The sequence below is a fragment of the Haemaphysalis longicornis genome, unplaced genomic scaffold (genome assembly GCF_048455015.1).
Source record: "Haemaphysalis longicornis isolate Haplotype H1 unplaced genomic scaffold, Haemaphysalis longicornis Haplotype H1 scaffold_2, whole genome shotgun sequence".
In the NCBI taxonomy this organism is placed as follows: Eukaryota; Metazoa; Arthropoda; class Arachnida; order Ixodida; family Ixodidae; genus Haemaphysalis; species Haemaphysalis longicornis.
In genome coordinates, this window is record NW_027526295.1 from 50,592,764 (window position 1) to 50,607,995 (window position 15,232).

Consider the following 15,232-nt stretch of genomic DNA (forward strand, 5'->3'; position numbering starts at 1 on the left):
TCATGTGTAATCACCCTGGCCCTATACACCAGCCATCTCCATTGTCTTTTGTTTTGCATCACCTTTACTTTTAGTCGCATGTCTTAGTATGTACGGTCTCATCACAATTCAGTAACTTCTTCTTTGACGCACTTTGCCCATAGTCGGCCTTGCGCCAATAAAACCCAACTATCATCCTCAACCATCTGGACCACATGATAAGCATGGTTTCAAGCGCTTAATGGCATTCGCTGAAGAGATTTTCATCTAGCGAAAGAGCAGTGGGTGTGTTGACTGCCAAATGTTGTTCGATAGTAATGCTAGAGCAAAAACTGCTAGAACACATTATACAATCAATTTAATGAACTATCTCGAATCAATTAACTTCTTTTATGCGCACCAGCATGGTTTTAGAAAAATATATTATCATGCGAAACTCAGCTCTCAGAATTCACCGACGATATCTTGCAACATATGGACGATCGTCTCCAAATTGACGCCATCTTCCTCGACTTCTCGAATGCCTTCGACCGTGTCCCACACAATCACCTGCTTGCAAAATTACCTACTCTTAGAATCCAACGACACTGATTACTTGGATAGAACTTTTCTTAAAAGGACGCGTACAATACACAACTGCTAACTCTCATGACTCGCAAATTTCTAGTGTTACATTTGGTGTACCCCAGAGAGCAGGCTTATTCCCCTTATTATTTTTATTCTACGTCAACGACCTGCCATCTGACACAAAAACGAGACTTCGAATTTTTGCGGATGACTGCGTCATCTAGAATTTCATTCGTAACCCTAGTGATTCCACTGATCTTCAAGAAGACATTGACACTATCGTTGCATGGTGGGAAAAATGGCTGATGCCTCTTAACCTTATTACGAGCCAATCCATGTCCTTTTCTCGTAAACGCAGCATCACAAATCACGCATACCATATCAGTTTAAATGAAATAACTCGAACAGACTGCTAGGTATCTAGGCGTTCACTTGACATCGTCATTATCATGGGTCACTCACATTGAAACAATATGCGCACATGCCTCACGCACGCTTGGCTTTTCGCGCCGCAATCTCAGATCTGCATCACCAGGTATTAAAAAACTTGCATATCAGACATACGTTCGGCCTAAATTGGAATACGCTTCATCTATCTGGCTCCCCTCACAAGCATATCTCACCTACGAACTAGAATTCATCCAGAATCGCGCTGCTCGCTTCATCATGTCAAACTACGCGCGTAAATCTAGCATCACTGAACTCAGATGCACACTTAACCTTCCCTGTCTCCAATCACGTCGAATTATCTCGCGTCTCTGCTTGCTTCACTCGTTCTACTATCACCCACTAGCCAGGCACCCTCGACTTCAACCCCCGCCCAGAATCTCGCCGCGGCTCAACCATAGCAAACCAATCGCACACATTCAGTGCCGCACATCATCGATGAAAGATTTTTTTTCCCTGACGCAATAACCCTGTGGAATACCCTACCCGACAGTATTGTTTCGTCCGCTGACCGCACGACGTTTCACGAGAAACTAACAGTACATTTGACCTAAATGGCTTTTGTTAAAATGACTTGGTAGTTGAATTATGTTAGTAACAAACTTTTAGTGACCCATGCACTCTAATGCCTATTACTTATGTATATTGGTCTTTTATTTCTAGTCTGTGATTTGAATATTTTTGTGCTTGCTTGTTTCCTTTCTGAGCGATGTTTGTTCTTCTCTTTCTTCGTCTTTTCTTTCTTTTTTCAGCTGTTTGTGTGATGAAGAGTTCCTCACATATTGTTTGCTCCGGCCTTATGTAATGCCTCCGGGCCCTTAAGGCTTCAATAAATGAAATGAAATGAAATGAAAGAAGCTTTATAAACGGATGCGAACTGAAGAGAGCGATGGCTTGTAGTTCTGTTCCGTTGGAGTCCAGTAGTATTAAAGACTCTCCAATTTCGTTAGACCGTTTGCGTACATACTTCCAGAACTCAGCCCGCCTGTCAGAGGCACTTCTTTCTTAGTGTGCGTTATATAAACGGTGATCCCGTTTATATAGGCCTTTACAGAGAGTTCGAAAGCACCGCAAATCTTCCTTGCGCTCAAGAGATGGAGTGATTTTAAGCTTTCTGAGTGTGCGATATTTATGCTTTAGGGCACTTATAAGTTCAGACGAGAACTAGGAGGGATACTTATTGAGTTTAGTAGTATATTGTGGAGTATATTTGCGCATACTGCTTAAGATAAGTTCCGTAAGCTGATCAACTTGGTAATCAACATTGTTTATTTAGTTACCATTGACCAGTCAATGGAGGACAAGTCACGGTGTAGTCACCTCTTTTGGAAGCAAATGTGGGCGATTTGTTGATGTTATTTCCAAAGCTTTGTTTTTTCCCTGGCAGAGAGAGTGTTAGTTTAAATGGTGGGTGAAATAATCGGGACGAACAAGAGAGACGTCAGAGAGTGACACTTCAATAGGCTGATTGTTCGAAATACACAGATTTATGATCTTACCGCAAGCATTCGTAATAGTATGATTTTGTTGAAGTGAATTAAAAACAAGGAAATTCAATAGCAGGCTGCACTTATTTTCTATGTATTCATGGTAATGAAAATATTTAAGTGTGCTACAGCCGATCACTGGGGTAATAAAATCGCCAATAACAACAACCCTGTGCTTCCTATCTGAAGCTATGACATTTTCAATGGATGAGATGATCTCATTAAAAGACATTGGGGTAATGCTAGGCGGCACATAGAAGGACGCAATCAACAATTTTTCGAAGCGATCAAGGTGAATTTCGACCCTTATTGGTTCAGGAACAGTTTCAATGTCACTTCGATGAACAGATCTCAGAGCATTATCTACAGCAATAAGTACGCCACCACCTTTTTGTTTGGTTGCACTGAAGTAACGATCACTGCGGAAGGTGTTGTAGCTTGAGGGAAAATAGTCTGATGAGGCAATCTCATTGCACAGTCAAGTTTCGATAATCACAATGACAGGAAACGAAGACGAAATAACATTAGCGAAGAATTCAGTAGGCTTAGTTCGTAGACCTCGAGCGTTTTGGTAAAGGATGTCCAGATTACACCTTCACTGTCGATTACAGACTCTGAAGGATGGAGCATATCATCATGTAGAATACCACGGAAAGGCTTGAAAATGCAGCCACGCGGCCACATTGAGGTGTCGTTCATTCGCTTTATGTTTTCTTCGTCAACCGTGACGTAGAATGAGGAGTATGACGAATATTTTGTTTTCAGCTGCTGGCAGGAAAGGGGACAAATAATTAGAGATTCCATGTGCTTCTTTTTTTTCACGTTTTTTACAGCTTTGGCAGCGATAGAACTGTTATTTATCGAAAAAAGCGCACGAGGAGAGCAAGCATGCATCCCGGCTGGGCGCCATAATCAATCAGTCAATGAATCAATGAATCAATCAGTCAATGAATCAATGAATGAATGAATCAATCAATCCAATCAATAAACCAATCAATAAATCAATCAATCAATCAATCAATCAACCTTTATTTTCGGTGCCCAGGAACAACCCTAGGGTCTTGGTACTGTACATCATATACAAAACATTCATAAAACAACTAAAATCGACACGACACAAGACACAAAACCATATGTAAGACAGAAACAATAAAGTAAAATAGTTACAGAAATGTCAGAAAACAAAGCAGCAAAACAACAGGAGAGGAAAACAGGAAGCCTAGTGTTGCAAGCTACGACACTCGGCCAGCGAAACGTTCAAGGCACGTGAAAAATAGGAAATATACAAGCAAATACACAATGAACATGACAGAGATAGTTGATACGCATAAAAACGAAGGCTTTGTAACAAAATATTGGAAAGTTTCAAAATGGGAAAAAAGTTCAGCGTTACAAGCACAGACACTCAAACTTACAGATATTCAAGCAAAATAAAACTAGGAAAAGTGAAAAACAAACAAGCAAGAAAACGATTTTATAAAAAAAAATACAGCATATAAATTTTGAATGACATAAAGGCACTAAAGCTACAACAATTTGAAAGTCATTAGAGAACAAGGAAAACGAGCACTGTAAAATATCAAGACGATCGGAATATTCATTATATGCACATTGTATTCTGCAGATGGACGAGCATCGTCTACTTAAAGAAAGTTCGAAACTTATGAAAGTTCGAAATGTTCAGAAAAGTTTGTTCGGCAAGTTCACATTGATACGTGTAACCAAGTCGTCACACAAAATATCGCCATGAAGAAGTTTATAAAGAGAGATAATATCAGCTCGCATTCGTCGACACTAAAGGGAAGGAATACTGTTCAGAAAATACATCAATCAATCAATCAATCAATCAATCAATCATGTTTATTTACGTGCCCAGGAACAGCCAGAGGCCTGAGTGCTGGCGCACGGATAGTTATATGAAAACAAAATACAAGAAACAAACAAGCGACAAGACACACACATATTGAAGTAGCGAAAATTACAAAAATAAAGCACAGGCGGAGCCTGGGTACAGGTAAAAAAGAAAAAAGAAGATGCCTTTGTGGCTCAGCTTATTGTAATGAATACACAACAAGCAGAGAACAAAGTTTGACAGTAAGACGACAAAAACAATGACAAGAGTATAAATAATATGATAGTATAAATAACATGATGATAATAATAATAATAATAATAATAATAATAATAATAATCAATCAATCAATCAATCAATGTTTATTAGAGTGCCCAGGAACAGCCGAGGCCTTGGTTCTGGCGCACTGAGGAAGACAAAATGCGGCACTAATATACAGCAGAAACTCACAATATCAACAGTCAACAAGAAGAACGAGCGAAGAAAAAAAAAAGAGCAGTAAAACCCTAAGGATAATAAAAAGGTATTCCAAACACAATTAGACGATTAAGAAACTCTAATGGTGGATCAATAGCAAAAGTATATGGAACAATGGTCACAGCAGTTGGGTGAAGTAAGCAGACATAAAAACATATTCGCAGATATAGGCGAAAACACAAAGCTTCAATTAAACATGAATATATGAAACAAAATACAGGAACTGATTTATGAAAAACAGCAACAGAAGAAGGAAAGTACAAGACACATCACAATAAATCGGGTGCGATGGAAAGGAAGTAGCATACCGTAATATATGACAAGTCGATGAAGCAGTTACAGCCACAAAGTCACGAATAAAGTGGACTTACAAACCAGAAACAACATTTCATACATAAAAAACATAAAAAAACTAAAAAAAAAGTGGCGAAAAGAAGAGTAATTATTGTATCACAGCTAACAACCCAGTCAAAAACTCCCGAAGGGGACGTTGAAATATATCAAGTTTCCCAGAGTGACAGTTATAGAGACGCTGCACTCTTTGGAGGGGGGAATGGGTGTTGAGTGCTGTAGCATTATGGAAAGGGGGGGTAAACCTTGTTGTTTTTTGCGAAACACGAAGGCTGACTTGTGCAAGTAGTTCCTGGCATGTGATAATACCATGAAGCAGTTTATATAGAAAAAGAAGATCTAGGCGGGTTCGCCGACAACTCAGAGAGACAGGCAATGGGAATCTGGATACTGCTAAGGCAGTCTCGGGAGGCCCAGAGGAAAAACGATGCCTGTATATTGCTAGAAATTTGGTCTGAACACGCTCTATACGTTTGCTGTTAGAATGACAGGTTCCATTCCACACGACAGAGGCATATTCTAGTTGAGGAATACAAAGTGTTTTGAATAGTTTCAGGAATGAATTAGGGGTCCGGAAGTCCCGTGAAAATCTGCATACAGCACCCAGAGAGCGAAGAGCCCGCCGAGTAAGTTGATCGACATGGGGCGAGAAAGTTAAGGCGCTGTCAAAGAGCACTCCAAGATCTCTGATACCATCAAGTCTAGACAGGGGGCCGCCGTCAATGGTGTAATTAAGGAAAGTAAAGGATGTTTGTTTTTCGGCTATAAGAGATGACCTTTGTTTTCTTTGGATTAAGAGTTAATCTATTCTTTGAACACCATTTAGAGAACAAGGACACATCTTTGTTTAGGGAAACACAGTCCTCAGCATACTTAATACGTTTGAATATTTTGATGTCATCAGCATAGAATAGGAACGAAGACTTCTTGATTGCAGCTGACACATCGTTTATAAAAATAGAAAACAACAGAGGGCCCAACACAGAGCCTTGGGGCACACCACTTGCTGTCCTGTACATAGCGGACTTCCTGCCGTTAACACTCACATAACAAAACCGATTGTGTAGGTAACTCCATAACAATGCCACGAGTGGTGCATCAACGCCAGACAGTAAAAGCTTATTAAGTAACAACGAGTGGCAGACAACATCGAATGCCTTGCTCAGGTCACAGTATACAACGTCCAACTGGCCCCTCTCTGAAACTGCTGCGGAGGCCTGCTCCATGAAGCAGGCGAGGTTTGTTGTTGTCGACTTTCCCGATATAAAACCATGCTGGTTAGGTATAAGGACGTTTTGTACAGAACTTGATAAGACTTTGTGAAGCGCTGTTTCAAACAGCTTGGAGCAGGCACAAAGGAGAGAAACAGCCCTATAATTTGTTGCGTCAGACGTCGGGCCTGTCTTTAAAATTGGACGCACTCGAGAGATTTTCCACGTGCGGGGGAAGACGTTTGTTTTTAGACAATTATTGAATATAGAAGTTAGAACAGGTACAAAAATACTGCCATAGGTTTTAACAATGGCTGGAGGGATTTCGTCAGGGCCACAGGACAAAGATGGTTTCATGCGCTTTAGGCTCTCAAGAACCAGCTTTTCGTCTAATAGTATAAGGCTAGGGCCTTGTACGTGGTTTAACAAAAGGTTCATTACTGTCTCATCGCGCTGGCCATATGTAGCGATAAATTGCTGCGCAAAATAGTTGGCGACGTCATGAACCAGTTCCCCAGAGGGATTAACCAGGCTGATGCGATCACAAGAGTTGTTTTGACGAGACCGGATATACTTCCAAAATTTTGCAGGCTGAGAATTCATGCTGCTCTCCACGGAATCTAGATAGGAGCGGTTGTCACGCTCATATAGACTTTTACATATTTTTCGGTTAGACCGAAATTCCTCTTTCCATTTAGCAAGTCCAGTGCTCTTTGACTTTCTGTGGGCGCGGTCCTTTAATTTAAGCGCGGTACGAAGTTCTGCGGAGAACCAATAGGGCTACTTTGAGCGGCTGGGCTTGAACTTGGGGATAAACTTGTCCATACCGCTTTTGACAACCTCAGTGAACCGCTCGACCTGCGCATCACAATCAGGAAGATCTTGAATTTCAGACCAATCAAATGTAGAAAAGAAGTCATACAAGCCAATGTAGTCCCCACGAGCATAACAGTAGCAAGATAATTCGTTATTCTTCGACGAGACAGTACGGCGTTGAAAAGAGATTGGAAAAGAAACTAAAAACGGAGGATGAAACTTGTCGGGTTTAACAAGAGAAATACCAGACCTCGATACTCGTGCATTTTGAATGTTTGAAAAGCAGAGGTCTAAGATGTTGTCGGAGCTATTTTTGATATTATTAAGCTGCATCATGGATTTAAAGGCTATGAAGTCAAATAGCATGCTGGATTTCTGTTGCACGTAATAGTTGTAGTGTTGAAGAGTAAGGCTATCCCATTGCACACCAGGTGTATTGAAATCACCCAGGATGACATGCAATAATAATAATAATAATAATAATAATAATAATAATAATAATCACAATCAATATCATCACGTGGGGCGCAAAAATATATACTGGCATGGGCGGCGTCCTTTCTATACTCCGTTACGACTCAAGAACGGCATTTTGAAAGGGGTCTGCTATGAATGCCTGATATCGTCTGCCTTGTCTCGCGCAGTTTGTTTGTCGTCACTGGAGTCGTTTATAATCATATTAAGTCCAAAAAATCACGGGAACGGCTCACGCGATGTTCAAAATATTCCCAGTAACGCCCTACTTGCGCCGCGCGGAGAAACATACGGCTACGGTGATAAGGCACAGCGGCAACTTCCGGTGCCGTTCTTAAGTTGTCACCGAGTGTAGTTAAGCCACTGCGTTTTGTTAAACCTAGCGGCATGCTGCGGCAATCGACTAACGATGCTTTGCTTTAGTGTTTTTTTCGTTCCTTTACCCCTCCCCCACCCAGAATACATGGCCGCGTATGACAGCCTTACGTTCAATTTATCTTTCTTGCAGATGCACACGAGAAACTAGAAGACAAAATGGGCCCTTAACCCAAATATCCTTCTGGTTATTCGTAATTTAGTTGTGTCAGGCTACAAGCTCAACAGAACGAAGGTTCAGTTATGAACCATATGTAACATACACGAAAAAAAAAAACTCCATGCCTCAATGTGGCATTTTCAGTTGTATGTTGTTTAGAGCAAATTAACCTCAGTTGTAAAGACATCACCAGCTTCACTTTCTACTGTAGGTACGTAGGGAACATCCATACTACTCGAAAAATATGCGACTATTGTAATTGCGCAAGGCTGATACAGCTCAACACAGTGTCGAAATTAGCTCACTTAAATAAAATGAACTGAATAGAACGGGCGAATTTACGATTTCTTTTCGGCGGGCCGGTTTCGTTGCGAATACATAGGCGGAAAAATTTGGCTTCGTGTTTCACGCGGCTCATATAATCCAGAACCTTCTCGGTTCTGTAGAACGTAAGGGGATTGCATAGTGAAATTGAAATGGGAGTGAAATTAGATTAGTATGACTGATCCGACACTGCCAAATCGTACTTTTGTTTTGTATGCAAATGAACCAAACATATAAGAAAAAATATGGGGCTATAAAATAAACTCAACGCTAATGGTATAATGGGCACAAACAAGATAATAGGGGCATTTCTAGTCACGAGAATAGATATCAATTGGCATATCTACCATCTCTTTATTGTTAAAATCATAGCTTCTGTTAGAATTCTATCGCTGCAAAGCTGCTTGGAGCTGCAACCAGAAACGGTTATTCTGCCTCTCAGTTGCATTTGACGGAGGCACTTCTATGTAAGGTTTCGATTTTGTGAGAAACCGCAGCATGTTGCTCATTTCACATTCGTGGATATGCTCCTTTTTGACGAAGATCAATCCGTCGTGACGTTCGCTGTTAGACAACCTGTGTTGAGCGAGGCTGAGTTCAAACATGCACCAGCGGCTGCGGCAGAACGCAGGGCTCAACACGAAGAGGGAGACGCGACTTTGCGAAATGGCTCGGCATATATTCTCGGTGATTGGAATACCCGGTATGAAGTCCCTCGCGGCGACGCAGATTCGGAACTTGAGCGGAGGCGATTCGAGTTTGGGCAGCAGAACGTCGTGAACCCAATCTGAGTTAGTGTCATGGTAGGATATGAAAGCGTCCCATGCGTAATTCTCCATGTTCACTTGCCTCCTGTAGCTTTTGATGCCAACTTTAAGGTACAAAGATACATATATGAAGTACCAGCGGCATTTGTAAGCGCCATAAAAAAGTATGGCGGAAACCATGATAGAAAGTATCCCCGGAACAGCGTACACGCGAAAATAGTCCACACCTACGCACTCTTCCTCTCTCCATGCAACGCTCCGAACAAGGTATCCGTGTTGTTCCTCTGGAACCTCGCAGGCCATGCACTCCGCGCACTGCACTTGGTGTTTGTCCATAAAGTTGTGAAGGTTGTTGAGGTAGCAACTGTAGCAATCCCATGGATTGTAGCTGAGGCTGACGTTGTTTGTGCCGTTCAGGTCGATAAACATTTCGGTGTCCAGCCATGCGAGCTCATTATGGCTGAGATCCAACATTTTTAGCTTAGTCATTCGAGAGAAGGTTGGCGGCGTCCACTTCTTTATCCCATTGTGCTGGGCGAAAAGCACTTCTGGGGAACTGTTGAGAGGTTTGTCCACATGGAGTTGTTGTATGCTGTTGAAGGATATATCAAGCACGCGCAAGGACACCAGCGGAATAAGTACATTTGTGCCATTTAAGACAGTGAGGCGGTTGTGGTTCAGGTTCAACACTAATAATCTTTTCAAACCGGCCAGCGTCGCTTCATTGAGCTCTGTTATTTTGTTTTCTCGCAAAGAAAGAACCTGCAGTTTTTTCAGGCATATAAATGGGGAGCCTAATAGCATCTTCAGGTGGCACCCGTCCATGTGTAGCTCACGCAAATTCGGAAAACCACATAGGTCGCGATCACGTAACAGTGTAACGTTGCTTCCACTTGTGATTAATTGCACAGCAGTGCTATTTTTATTACGGCTGCCGGGCCAAAAGAGTAACTGCACTCCAGGAGGAACAATTGTGTCAGACATGTTTACACATGCCAGTGTCTTCAAAGAAAATATTGCTTCTGGTATACCGGGGAGCTTCGTGCTTGTCAGAGAAATTTTCTTAACCGACAGAATGCGGTCAAACGCCTCCGGATGAACTGTTTTAATAGGAGATTGTGAAAATTCAAGATGCTGAATAGTCTTCATGGGAGGAATATCGTTGAAGGAGATGTTGTGGAAATTACAACTGTAGAACGCGAAGTGCCTAATAGGTGTGTCCGCGACAATCTCCAGAATAGTACTGGGGATTACGTCCCATGTCTTCAAAAGCGTAATAACTGCATCGGTGTAGATGGAGGAAATGTTCCAGGGCATGGTGGTATCTGCGGCAACACGCAAAAACTCCGTGCCAGGGAATACGTAGAGGAACGGGTCAGCAATGCTGTAAACCCTGAAAATACCGCTTCGGTTGACCCGCTGGCTGTCACACGTGGCGACAGCTATGGGCGGGGGCTTGCCGAATGTCACATCAAATGTCATCTGCCGCATGTGTAACTGCAATCTAAACCAAAGAAGCAGTCCGAGGTTGCCCCCTTTCGCCGCGTCGAAGTGATCGTAGCTACTATCTAAATTGTCAGAAAAGTCGTCCCATTTCTTTAATCTCAACCGTCGGAGGGACAAACACACTGGAGCACATCCCTGAGACACAGGGCGAACGGTATCGTCTGAAACCAGTAGTTGCTCCATTGTCATTATCTCGGTATCAGCAGGATCAGACTCGTTATACTTGACAAGAATGTGACAAAGGGCGTGAAGATGGCCGTTTTCAATGCTTATGTAGCAATTCTTGTATTCACGGGGGAGTGTCGTCCGGTTCGTTGTTTGCTCGCAAAGCAGATAGGCCGAGATTCCATCGGTTGAGCATGCCCAGGTCCACAGAAAGAACACAAGTGCCTTCCAACGCATGGCATTCTGGAACAGTTACGAATGCAGATATCAAATAACTTATATTTTTAACGTCACGAGTACTGAATAAAATAAAAACCGGCGCGATTTCTTTCACGTCAAATGTCGAAGCACTGTGCGTTTCAATCGCCAAAAATAGAGATGATTTCGTTTTCCATGAAAGTGATCACCAATTTTACTACGTTTAACTGAGATTTTGCTTAAACGCTTTTTTTGAAACCGCAGCCCTCTGTTTCTCTAGACCTGCAATTTTTTCGCAAGCAAACAACCATGGGCCGTGTAGAAATTTGCTGTTCTTTGCTACTCAACACATTGCCCCAGTACTTGAATGTTTGTTCCCTTGAGATCCAACTTGTACATTAAACTCTAATATTATTGGGGTATTGCACCTTGTTGTGAAGTCCCACATAGTAAAGTACACGATTTAAAGCAATATCTGTAAGATCACCAATCTCATATAAGATTCTTAAGGATCCAACAGAATTATTGAGCCTTGATCTCGTCTTTAAATGTGAATTATTTCTCCAGTTCCTATATTTTGGAATGATTGGAATGACACCAACACTACAGTGTCTTTTAACTCAACCCACCTTTAAACGTGTAAGGAATGTACGTAGCACCGTTTGAAACGTGAACCTACCATACTTGACTCGGTGCATAAGAAGCACTGTTCTTGTTCATAATGTATTATACAATGTAAAACTGCAACCGGAAATAGTATATTTTACGCAGATATATCAGCGATGCGGTTATGTGGCTGATATGTTGTGAATTTGTAAGAATGTAGTCACACTATTTGCGCACCATAAACCCCTTAAAGATACGGCTTTGGCAATATTTACACGGGGGATTTTCGCTGCAACTGGGAAGACTTTTGCTTACACGACTACATAGTGCAAGTGACCTAATAACAAGAATGAGAAGTGGAATTTACTTACACCGTTGTACTGCATGATGTTCGGTGACGAGGTATCCTGAACAACACTCCTCTCAGTTTCTGCCCGCTATAAAGGCAAGAGTTGGTCCCATAGCTTCTTTTTTATCGCGCACTGAGCTCGGAGCGGAAAAGGACATAGAAGAGGAAGCGAAGAATTGTTTGCTTGCGTGGTGGTTGGTGTGAGTGCGTCTGTCTGGGAAGATAGATTGCTGGCGGGACACAAAAAAGCAATTTCGCTGTGGTGACGTGATAGCGACGGCCAAGGAGCGGTGATAGCACCGAACGCTGGTGGTTTCCCTGTGTGTTTAGCCGCCTTGCTGTTATCAATTCCAGCCGGTGGCGTCAAGCCGGTCCTATAGATATATGAGTTGGTCTGCGCGGAATATGGCCTGATTCTTCCTTATGACTAACGGTGTCGAAGTTATCGCATGTGGCGACGAGGATGGTCGACAGCCCGCGAAGCCTAAGAAAGTGTCCCAGTAACAACTGAGCAGGCTCAGCCACGCACTGCAAACGGTCAAGGCGACGGACAACTACTGCATCTTCTTTGGGATTACGCCAGCACTCCGGCAACGGGTTCTTCGAAGGACCGTGAAGAAACGCCCCTTGTCACCCCAACGCCCCAACGCCGCCATGATGCAACATCGTAACGCACGCCGTCAAACGCAGACCTTCTTTAGTGCCTTGAATCTGCAAAATGTCGCATTCAGGCAAGTTAAGCGAGTTTGATCCCAGAACTCCGAGAGAGAAAAAAATATTTGTTAGGGAGTTTAGCTCCAACCCAAACAGGAGGTGGCTATTCCATGTATTGGAATATACAAAAGGTACAATAGTTGCCCTAAGGAACCACAAGGTTAGATTAAGTAGATTGAAACAGCAGCGGCTTTAAGATCGCATGCACACTCAGTAACTACTTTCTCTGTGTAGTACACAAGCATATATATATATATACATATATATGTATTAAAGAAAATAAGGGTTGGCAGTCAAGAAAACCTCGGAAAGCAAAGGGGAGGTTGTGGTGTATCATAGAAACAGATGAAGAATTTTTTGAGTCAGAAAGTGGTGAAAAATCCCCGCCGGGTAGGATCCGAACCAACGACCTCCAGAATACCGGTCTGGTGTGATAACCACTGCGCTACCGGCGGGGCTGTTCCCCCACCACTTTCTTGGGTATTTATGTTAGGTATTTTTTGTTTCCTGTACTTGGGGGTGATAGCCAGCGCCGTGGGTTCGGATCCCATCCGGCGGGCATTTTTTCACCACTTTCTTTCTGACTCAAAAAATTCTTCATCTGTTTCTATGACCCACCACCCTTTGCTTTCCGAGGTTTTCTTGACTGCCAACCCTTATTTTCTCTCATATTTCACCGAGCTCCTCATTTCCCTTTTCTGATTCGCTAGATGCATAGCGAGGGCCTCTGTTCTGGCAGTCTTGGTGCCAAAGGTAGCTTAAAAGGGCCCTGAAAGGCATTTTGAGCACACTAAATGAAGCAGCGCAACCGTTAGATTGGGCCGTCAACGTCCTCTGTGCGAAGTATTACTCTTTTACGCGCAGCGGAAAGCTCACACTTTTGTTGCAAAGTTTGTAGTTTTTTTTCACCCTTCCCTTCGTGTTTTTGGACGCCGCCATCTTCACATGTCTACATCATCGATTCCCAGATGTTCGTCATGAGCTAGACAACCTGCTATTGGGCGGCTTTTTCACGCACTTCCGGCAAAGAGATGAGTCGTCTGCTCAGCGTCGGCTCGCCGGCTGATCTGCCAGCGGAGTGCCGGAGTGGTTGGGCATTTTACGACAAACGAAACAAGTGTAAAACAAACGCTGAACCGTTTGTATTGAATGCAACACGGCCATAACACGACATGGATATTCTGTTACCTGAGTACGTTCCACAAAGAAAGCGTTGAAGCGCCGTGGCACTTCTTTCGTGCAATCGCAGAGAACGCCCTGAGCCGAATGCCCGGGTTTGACGCATACATTTTATTCAACTTCCAAACAATCCAGAGATGCGCTTCTAACGAACACAACGTCACAACATGCGTTGAAAGTCTGAACCACGATTGACAGAGGATGGGTTGCCACCGGCCCGTCGTAAATTCGGTACTCACCTCGCGCGCGCTTTGCGGGGACGAACAGCAAGTTACTTAACTCTGGCGCACAAGCCGATGGCTTTTAGCCACGCACACTGCACATACCCCATGCGAGGTTGAGTCGTACGTCGCTCGAGAAAGATAGTCCAGACCATGGGAAGCACTATCCACCCGCAGAAGCACAACGTCGCATTTCATCGCGAAACAAAGGCGTCCACAACACACACACCATCGCCTCCTGTACTGCCAAACGCATCTCGCTCTTCCCAATGGGAGTGAGTGGTACGCCTGCAGTGCCCACATGTCGCGAAGTGGAGCCCCAAGCTTAACCAGGATCACGCCACCATAACTGACTTCTGGAGCGGTTTGTGCTTTGTTGCCAAGGCAACCGATGTTTGAGATTGTCAAAGAAATGGCGCTCGCTCCAGCGCTAGAAAGCATAGCCGCGACGGAGCATGTTTTGCCAACGTTGCCGCTCTCCACCACGCGTCGCCCCAAGCTGCACTGGTCACATAATTGAAGCGTTTTGTGCACGGGTTCTGTATCGGTTTAATATGACTTTTTCACATGCCGCCGGCAGGAATTACCACCGCCGCAAAATAAGACCCGGCACCAGCGGGGCCACATTTGATACGGCGCTTTTTGGATAAACAGTGGGTGGTGCATCAAGGGAACGAGCGCACGACACTCCCCGTGCGGCTGCGAGTTCGCCGCCGATAAAAAGTCATGTGCCCCCAGCAACGTAGACCGCGAAAGGTCAAGGCCAGGCCGCCGCATACATGCGGCCAGATTTTTCGTTCGCTTTTCCAGCATTGAGCGGAGTGCGAGATTCATGGTGTCAACAAAGCTTGCCCGTAGCAGACGACAGTCTGAGCAGCGCAATAGCGGAAGTACGTCACCGCTGCGCAGCGCAGCATCATGGGAGGCAAGGCTTGCGCGCCGTCAACAGCGGAGAGTAAATCGAAAGCAGGAGGAAACGCGGAGCGACGAGAATGCGCGGTTTTTGA

General features: G+C 43.6%; 1 protein-coding gene across 1 annotated transcript; it reads right to left on the reverse strand.

Annotated features, from left to right (window-relative positions):
• Positions 1-7,653: 7,653 nt before the first annotated feature.
• Positions 7,654-12,413, reverse strand: LOC144168876 (toll-like receptor 6). Its single transcript, XM_077697869.1, has 2 exons — positions 12,134-12,413; positions 7,654-11,201 (listed from the first exon to the last, which is right to left on the reverse strand). The coding sequence occupies exons 1-2, from the start codon at positions 12,146-12,148 to the stop codon at positions 8,907-8,909; spliced, it is 2,310 nt and encodes a 769-aa protein (XP_077553995.1). The 5' UTR covers positions 12,149-12,413; the 3' UTR covers positions 7,654-8,906.
• Between the last annotated feature and the right edge of the window lie 2,819 nt (positions 12,414-15,232).